This window comes from Melanotaenia boesemani, chromosome 7 (assembly GCF_017639745.1).
Source record: "Melanotaenia boesemani isolate fMelBoe1 chromosome 7, fMelBoe1.pri, whole genome shotgun sequence".
In the NCBI taxonomy this organism is placed as follows: domain Eukaryota; kingdom Metazoa; phylum Chordata; class Actinopteri; order Atheriniformes; family Melanotaeniidae; genus Melanotaenia; species Melanotaenia boesemani.
The window spans coordinates 30,288,291-30,297,676 of NC_055688.1; the positions used below are offsets into that span (position 1 = coordinate 30,288,291).

Consider the following 9,386-nt stretch of genomic DNA (forward strand, 5'->3'; position numbering starts at 1 on the left):
CATTTTTGTAGATGTAAGCTTTACGAATCCTTGTGTATTTGGTATTTATTATGTAAACTTGTTTCCTAATTTTGTTTATTTTATATGTCATGTGTAATTATGTTTTATGTGTTTTTTATGTGTTTTGATAAAACTTAACTTACTGCATTTGGTTTTATAAAAGGAAATAACTGTAATTTTCCATTTAAATCTTACTGATTAATTCATGACGCTGCTCTGCTTTACTTCAGGTAGTACAAAAAGAGTCAGTTATAGTCATGTCGTCATAAATTAATAGGGAATTTTTAAATAAGGATTTAATTTTACAGCTGATAATGGATTAAGGAGTGGTTAAGAAGCAAATGAATAAGTAGATATTTGTTTGTGCTGTTCAGCGGTGAATCAGGAGCAACTTTAAGGGACACTGACAGTTATTTAAATAACAGGTTGATCCTGATTCATCCCTCACTATCTGTTTCAAAATTCCTACTAATTCAAAAGAGATTACAAATCTTGTTTTCCTTCACATTTTATTATGCAAGTAACATGACACTGGTGGGAAAGCGTTTACCCATCCTTCACACAGTCTCTATTTGTCTTTGCAAGATCACAATATCACTACAATATCTGAGTCCTTTGTGAAAAAAGGCTCTTAATCACAAAAATACATATCAGAGCAAAAATCTGAGGGAAACACAGAACAACAGAGTAACACACACACTAGGACAACAGTCACCTGCTGCATCAATACACAATATCCCTACAGTGATATACACGGATCCATTGCTGTATGTTGTAATGCGGACGTCTGTTTATGTGCGTTTTCATGTCTCTTGAGGCGTGATGTTCCAACTGTGGATGCAGACAGGGGCAGATAAAAGAAGAAGGAGTCACCCTGCAACCAATCCAGGAAATTGGAAACACAGTTAAGGTAAAAACAGCAATTTGAGTGATTGAGGTTGTCTAATTTTTGATGAGACAATGGTCCCTGAGTCCTTTTATGCTGCATTGTCAAGCCATTTGAGCCAGAAACTAGCAGAAGTGGGCTGTGACACGTGATAATTAAACTCTTTTTATCTTTAAATACAAAACTTAAAACAAACATGTTTCATCAAACAGCGAGCGATTGTTCACTTACTCTACCATTTGCAGTTCAGCCAAGAGCAAACCAGAGATGCAGTACTTTGCACATCAGTCTGCAGTCTGTATTTATGTAAATAACATCCAACTGAGCCATCAGAATCACACAGCCAGGAAAAACAGATTATTGGCTGTTATAGTTGTATTGGTAATCTAGAAAGGTTTAAAAGTTGCAGCTAACATTGTATAAATGGAAAACTGCCTCTCATTGTTTTAGCAGAAAGTCAGAGAATTTGACCAAAACAACCCTAAAATCAGAATTACCACTGACAACTGGAATAATTGTTGGAAAACCACAGCAAGTGGATTAAAAACATTTACAGAACTGCCCCTAACTTATCCATTTCGCATCACAAATTTACCCATTATTCAGGCTACTGGTTACAAATCACAAGCCCTTATAAAGAGTTCTTTATTAGATCAATGATAATAGTCCTGCTGCAGATCACGTCTGTTCAGACACAAGACGCCATGATGTGTACTGGTAAAACAAGCCATGGAGTGAAGCTACACAGTGGAACTTACTCCATTATGCAGTAAATATGCAAAGGTTTTTTTATGCCGTATCCACGCTTCAGCATTGCCACTGACCATCATGACACTGGATATAGCCCGTTGTTAAATTAAAGTTAATCAATGAAACACATTGCCTGTATTTAACTTTTTCAACAAAGGCGGATTTTGATCCTGTTGCTTCAGGCTCTTTTTTTGTTTTGTTTTGTTTAATTCTTTTTTGCGTGACATCAGTTTATGATATAATTTCAAAGGCGTTCACTTGAGCTGCCTCGCTTTGAGGCAAGCATCAAAAAACATTTACATGTACAAAAAGTTATTTCTCTTTTTCTAAATGACAGTAATGCGATAGCTGGGGTCGTTCGCCATGCTGGAGCCATCGGGTTTGACCACTGTGACCTTCGACGAGTGCTGGGAGCTGTGCAGAGCGTTCCGGCGGCAAAGGCGCTCGCGGTAATTCTGGGCAAAAATTAGCAACATGAGCGGGTTGATGCAGCTGTGGGAGTAGCTGAGGCAGATGCTGATGTTGTAGGCGTAGACAAAAGCAAGGGTTGGCGTGTTGTTGCTCAGGTTGACCACCTGGATGACGTGGTAGGGCGACCAGCAGATCAGGAACAAGGCGATGACCATTAGGACCATTTTGGTGGCTCTTTTAGCCCACACGGACTGCTTACGCTTGACCCGACGGATGGAGCTGAAGACATGATAGAGGGTGAGCGAGTAGAAGGTGCTGATGACAATGAGGGGGATGATGAAGCCCAGGATAGACTGGTAGAGAGTATACCAGTACATGTCTTCAGGCCCGTCCAAGTACATCATGCACACCTCTAAATGCTGCCTGCGAACAACCTTGGCATACATCATGACTGGTATGGTGAGGAGGAAGCTGCCCAGCCACACCAGCAGATTGATGATAATGGTCCACTGCACGGTCCTCCTCTCTGAGCTCGGATGCACAATAGCTATATACCTACAGAGGAAAAAATGAGATCTTTAGAGCTTGATAGCAGTATGAAATGCAAATGAAACAATAGCTTTCTTCAAATACACATTCAAAAGGTCATTTTCATCCAAGCAATCAAATTAGGACAAGGGGCGATGATGAGACCAACCAAGATGTCAGAAATTTGTTTTTAAATTATTATATTTCTGAAATAAAGCAATGAATTATAAAGTAGTATAATTTAGACAAGAGATAGAAGCACACTTGTTATCAGTTTCCGTTTTGTTTTGACGTGATGAACCAGAACATAATGATTTTTCATTTCTTTAACCCCTTGTGTCATTTCAGTGGGGAAATTTGAATATTTCCAGTTGCTGTTCCATGTTACACCACATTTGTGGCTGACCAATCTGCTGAAATTTAAACATGCCAGCATTCTGGGATTATTCTCCAAGATTTCCCTTCAATTTCAAAGACCTTATCTATGGAGAGCTAAGAATTATAATCACGTACAGGAGCTGGTGCCCTCTACCAGCAGTTAAATTAGGTTACCGTACCTTTAATAATTGAATCTAAAAGATCCATCTTTTGATTTGAATCAGATTAGACAAGTAAAATATTGATATTTTAGACAGTCAGAACACTTGAGAGTCTCACACCGCACTGAATTTTTAATTGTCAGTCTTTTTCTCTACAACACTTGAGGTTTATACAGAGGAAGAGTCAGAAAACTGATTCTGTGGTATAATTTAAAGCAGCACTGTAGCACCTAAAATAACATAAAGCATAAAAGACACATTTAACATGTAAAGTGTCTCCTCTGCTGATACTTTTACATTCTGATTTGTTGGGATTTTGAAACAAAACCATTTTGATATCCACAAAACTCCCATGAAATGACCTTATACAGCACAGCTACCCTGAGATAAGATGGTAGATGATGAAAATAGCATTTCCTTTGTTGAGTACAACACTGTCTTTGTTTGCTGGATCACCGTTATACAGAGAAAATACTTCGAACATGACATTAGGAAGCACATCAAGTCACACTGGGTAAATATATACATCTTGATATGATACCAAGCAGAGCCGCATTGCTTTAAAATGTCCAACCTAATAACATTCAGAGGAAATTCACTTCACTTGTGAGTAAGTTTTGTATTCCTCAACTCAATTAAAGAACTATAAGGAAATGCAATTTTGACTTTGAGGGACTGATGGCCTAGATGGAAAAATTCAATCACAACAGTTTCATTTAATTCAGATGACAAATAACTCATTAATAGAAACATGTGGAATGTGTTCCACTTTTTTACTTCCTGAGATGCTTAGTGGGGACCTTCCTCCACTTTTTGTTCACTGCAGGTAGTTATTTTCATCTCCTTTCAACCTGAGATCAATGGCTGTTAAAAAATCAAAAGTGTGTAGTTTGATCCCTCTTCAGTACTTTTGCTGCTCCTTTAACTTCTTAAAAATAATTAAAGCAGGAAGAACTGCTCTGATGTCAAAGCTCTTTCCTCCACTTTCCATTTTTATATGGAAAGATTAAAATAAACCTATAAAATCCCGTTTCAGTGAATGCAATGAGGCTTATAAAGAAGTTCCCCCTATGGAAAGGTACCACTGCTCACTACACCACAATTACTGCTCTAATGAGCCTAAACATGTATTTGAAGGCAACTCCTGCTCCAGACGTTCTCCTGAAATGGAGATGCTTATCATTTAATTGTCGTTAATGTGTTCAGACCATAAACATGGTAGCCTACATCATGTCTGTAGGGAACATTGCGTCCTTCTGGGATGATACATGGGTGACTACATGCCATGTTACATTTTCTTTGATGGAGTCCTTTTTTTTTAATGCATAACACTTTTTACTTCCAGAAATAAAGAAGCCATATCCACTTAAAAAATCAATTAACACACGTTTAATTTATTTATCGGGTTGTTACTCTGATTTTAGACAGTTATAAGCTAATTTTGTTAAGCTTGGCATCTCTTTTTCTGCACTGCAAAACATTTTCAAGAAAATATGTGAAGTGGGTGGATTTAACATTTACCGATCAATGCACAGCACCGTGACAATCCCCACCGTGGTGAACTGGTTGCTGACATCCACCACCACCACCGCCTTACACATGAAGTTTCCGAACACCCACTGTCGGTCTCTGACCAGCTGGTGAATGTTGAAGGGCATCACGAGCAAGAACAGCATGTCGGCCATAGCCAAGTTAAGCACGTAGATGTCTGAAACCATCTTCTTCTTGCATGCCGCCACCGCGTAGATAACCAGTCCATTGGCTATAACTCCAACAGAACACAGGATTCCGTAAATTGAAGGGAATATGTGCATGAAAGTAGTAATGTCGATGGGACTATAAGGCGGCACAGTTCCCCTCTGACATGACTTATCGGTAAAGTTGTACGTGTAGCTGTCATTGCAAAATATTTCCGTGTCATTCATCTTCAGAAGCTCTTCAAAAAGTGGCCTCGGCGTGGTTTAGATGTCGGCGCGCACCGATGCGCTCGCTCCAGCTCTCCAAACTTGGGCTGCGAAGTTGCGCTCTCAGCAACAGCGCATATCCACAAAGTTAAACATGACGCTGGTTCTCCTGACGCAGATGATATATTTAAAAGTAAAACAAAAGTAAAATGTGATGAAGACTGACTACGTGAGCAGCAATGCCCTTCGGAACATGATCATCTGTGCAAAGTGACAATTTGCTGTGCGCATCTGTTGTGGCTCCACCAAAGTGAGCCTCAGCGGGCAATATTCCCTCCCTTCAAAGATCGTTCGCTGGGTTGTGTAACAAAGCAAGCAAATGGGATGAAGGCTGTTTGACTTGAAATCGAGTCTTTGCTTCTGATGTCGATTAATGTAAATAAACTTTTGGTGATCTATCCAGATTCTGCTTCTAATTTAACTCATCCTCACAAAAAACTGAAGCTCTTTGCTGTAAACTACATGCAGGAGAAAAGCTTTCTTGTTCGCAGAGTGGAAGAAATCATTAAGCCAAATTATAGCTTCTTCTCTTTTCCTTTCAAATCCAAGTAGAGAGGAGGAAGAAGAAAAAAACAGAATGGACCCTCAGACTACTGGTTTTTGTTTGTTTGTTTACATTCTTATTTAAAGAAAAAGCTCTGTGTTGATTTAAATCATGCAGTTCTAGTGGATTCTCATTCTTTTTTGCCACTAAATTAAAATCATATTCAGCTTGGAGAATAAACTTGCAGTGAATGGTGATGCCTGGTATCAAAGATGTAATTTTCTCTGTTCTGAAATCACAGGGTGCAGCTCTAAAGGGCGAGCTGATCTTATTAAAGTTGCTCTGCAGAGAGGACTCTGCTGGGATCTCACCTCAGGTCGATGGGAATATATGCTCTCCTCACGCTGACCTGCAGGTAGTGTTTGTTCAGTCCCTACAGCAGATCTTATCCGATACAACTGCTGTTCAGGGAGCACCATGATATCAACATTGTCACAAAAGCCTATATATATTTGGCCATCTAGGCCACAAAACAAACCACTGAATGACGTCTTTAAACAGCTCCGAGACATAAATAACATTTCTAATTTGTGATTATAAAATCTGATCTCCTCCAACATTTTTAAGGGATAGCAGCAAGTATTATTGATTTCATCAAGAGCAATTTTTTCTACAAGCTAAAAACAAAGGACTTAACTTTAAATCCAGCATAATTTTACTTATTGTACAGAAACAAAAGGAGTCCCCTTTTACTGGAAGTCACTGCTTACATGCAAGTCTTCCTGAGTCAAAACAAATAACTAATTCATTCATTTCTTGTATTTTTTTTGTCCACAGCTTTCAGACATCACCTTTAAAACTTTGTGCAAAATCATCCCACAGAGGATTAACCCAAATTTTCCTACCTGCCTCTTCTGGTTTATTGAGTCAAATATTACAGCATCTTTTTCCTAGCAAGTCTGAACATGTTGTAAGAAACTCTTTTTGCTCTTTTCACCAGAGCAGAAGCACCAAGTATTTATTTGTTCTTTTTCTTCTATTAAAAAATTAGTGGACAACCAATTTATCATCAGAGCTCATAAAGCTCCATCTTACTTTATGTTGTGAATAACAGCAACGGACAGACTAATAAAAACATCAAACAGTATGCACACTGACTTTAAATACATTTGTTTATTCAGTCATCAAACCGCATCAAACAAAAGCAATTATTTTTTGGTGTCTTTGAAAAACACAGACTTGCATGCAAAGATTTACACTCACCATTTTAAATGTTCCAGGGATTTCAGAAAAATGAGATCAGCCATGCGGTGGACTATTTTTTTTTTTTTTTTTTTTACTTTATAGCAAGAGTGGAGCAACTAGCAGCCAGTTTTTATCCAGTAAGATTAAAATATAACATCAGTGCAGATGCCAGTGCTAATGCTAATTAGCTTGCAGGTTTGTGCAATCTTTAAAGTTTCAGGTGGGATTTGTGATTTTATGTGTTATAGAAGAATACACAATTAGATGTGTCGTCAGTCATTTGGAAAATTGCAAATTTTTGCAGAATATAGCAGCAAGAACAGCAGTCATGGTTCAGTTGTGTAAACATCATTAACCGTAAGTGCACAGGTTCTCAGCTGGATTGGAGACAATCCGCAAACTATGGAGGTAAGTACTTAATTTACACACTGTATAATATGCAAGTTCACTATAGTGCAAAATGTTGAGCAGTGGCAAGCTAGACTTTTATACATGGGGCAGAAGGTAGACAAAACTTTATGATCCTAAAAAAGGACATAATTGTTTTCTTCTCTTAAAAATATATACTCACCGACATTGCTCTAACAGCCATGGTCGCATCAGAGAGAGATGAGAAATAAAACATTTCAATCACCAAGTGGAAACATTTCCTACAGCTTCAAAAAGGTTCATAGAACGGTAAGTCGGTTGGGGTGCAGTGTTTGGTACTCCGTGATCAGAGCTGTCAGAGCTGCTGACACTGGGGCTAAGGTCTGCCTTGGCTTGAGCTGTGTCCTTCCTCTTTACAAAAAATGTTAGGACAGTCTTTCATTCTTATATTTTTTGATACAAAATAAGGTTACAGGGTATATTTCACCACATTTTTAAGCTTAAAATCAACTAGCAGCCTTGCTAGCCTCCTGTTTAAGTTAAAATGGATCATGCAGCTCCAGCTTAGTCAGCGTTGTTTGGAGTCTGAGGTATTCTTTAAGCATTTTATAAAGGACTTCCAGGAAATTTTACTGAAATGACTTTCTATTTGTCTTTTGTAATGAACTTAAGTGTCACCTTTTTGCAAAGTAGATAGGTAGGTTTACTGAGAAGCTTTAAACAATATTGACATTGATTGTTTATTTTGACTTATGCTTTGCTCTTTGGACCTTTTATCAATGCATTTGCTAAAATGACAGAAGGTAGAAGAATCTATCTTCTGTCTTTATGCATCATATAACTATATATTTCCTTCAAGATATGTGTCGTTAATTTCAGCCTTTAATAGAAAACAGGCTAAAATAAAACAAAAATAAAATAGCAACAAAAGCAACAAAAATCTGAAGACTAAGTCAGTTATGTTGGATGCTGTGGGCTGAGGTTGCTATAAACTCAAAAAGCTTGTGGTTGCTGTAATTCTGGAAAGCTGAGCAGAGCTTTTTTTTTTTTTTTTCCTTCAGCAGCTGACACTGTAACCACTGATGCGCGACGGGGTTAGTGGGGTTTTACCTCCCATCTGCTTGGTGACCGCCAGTGGAGGTCAGTGCTCACCCAGGTCACCTCCTGAATGTGCACCTGTGTTAATGTGAAGAACCACACAGAGGAAAAGAGCATCAACACTCAGTAAATCTCAAACATGGATTTAATGAGGAGTAACTGTTGCTTAATAACCGCTTGTTAAATTGTGTTTATTTTCCTATGATTAAGAGCATGTAAATAAACCAAGTAGTAGTTCTTGATCAACAAAAGTTTAGTGAAAAATGGCCCTATAAAAAGTTAAATGATTTAAAGACAGATTATGTTGTTCTTGATGACGAATTCTTAGAACCAGATCAAATATAGCTGCATTCACACTGCATCAAAAGGGGCTTGAATCTGACTTTTTTGCCCAAATGTGACCAATTTCTAATCTTTTTGTGACAGTCTGAAGAGTACAAATCCAATTTTTTCACTTTAAATATTGATGATGATGACTGGGTCATGTTCAATATTTTTTCCTCACTTTTCTCACAATTTACCTTAAAAACTTTAAAAACTCAGATGCCTAAAGGGGTTAAATTATCTGTAACTCCAGCATTTAGATAAAACTTCCTATATACTGTGTGTGTATATATATATATATATATATATATATATATATATATATATGTATATATATTCCCCCAATATGGTTCTTTCTGAAAGGTCAAGATGCTTTTTAGTTATCATTATTGGCACCTTTGTTGAACTTTCAGAGGGACTTCTGAGAAAGTCATTACTCTTTCTCAGTCTCTAGTAACTTGAAGCAACTCTTAGTATTAGGAAGTACTATGTCTATGCAAAACGTGACTGGAAACCACCTACAGTATTTTTATCCTTATCAGTGACCCAAGGGTCATTAAAGTTGGAGGGGATCACACTAAAGCCATGATGTGATGGTAAAAGGAGGAATAAAAGCAGACATAACACAGCACAGCTGCATCTGTAAACCCTTAAGGGATTTGGAGACAGACAGGCTATCCATCCAGCCATGCATGTGACAAACATAATTTTGTTTCTTTATTTGTTCTTTCTGGAATTAGTCCTGCTTCCTTAGAAGGGCACGATTAGCTTCTTACTAAAATCCACAG

The 9,386-nt window shown here is 37.8% G+C and overlaps 1 protein-coding gene across 1 annotated transcript; it reads right to left on the reverse strand.

Moving 5' to 3' along the window:
* Positions 1 to 326: 326 nt before the first annotated feature.
* On the reverse strand, positions 327 to 5,309 carry LOC121642604 (melanin-concentrating hormone receptor 2). Its single transcript, XM_041989367.1, has 2 exons — positions 4,636 to 5,309; positions 327 to 2,602 (listed from the first exon to the last, which is right to left on the reverse strand). The coding sequence occupies exons 1-2, from the start codon at positions 5,037 to 5,039 to the stop codon at positions 1,963 to 1,965; spliced, it is 1,044 nt and encodes a 347-aa protein (XP_041845301.1). The 5' UTR covers positions 5,040 to 5,309; the 3' UTR covers positions 327 to 1,962.
* Positions 5,310 to 9,386: the final 4,077 nt, after the last annotated feature.

Bases quoted from the DNA above. Each gene is read 5' to 3' on its own strand.
- LOC121642604 (XM_041989367.1), bottom strand. From the start codon at position 5,039: ATGAATGACACGGAAATATTTTGCAATGACAGCTACACGTACAACTTT. The intron at 2,603-4,635 runs GTAAATGTTAAA...TTTCCTCTGTAG, and splicing joins ACGGTGCTGTGCATTGATCG to GTATATAGCTATTGTGCATC.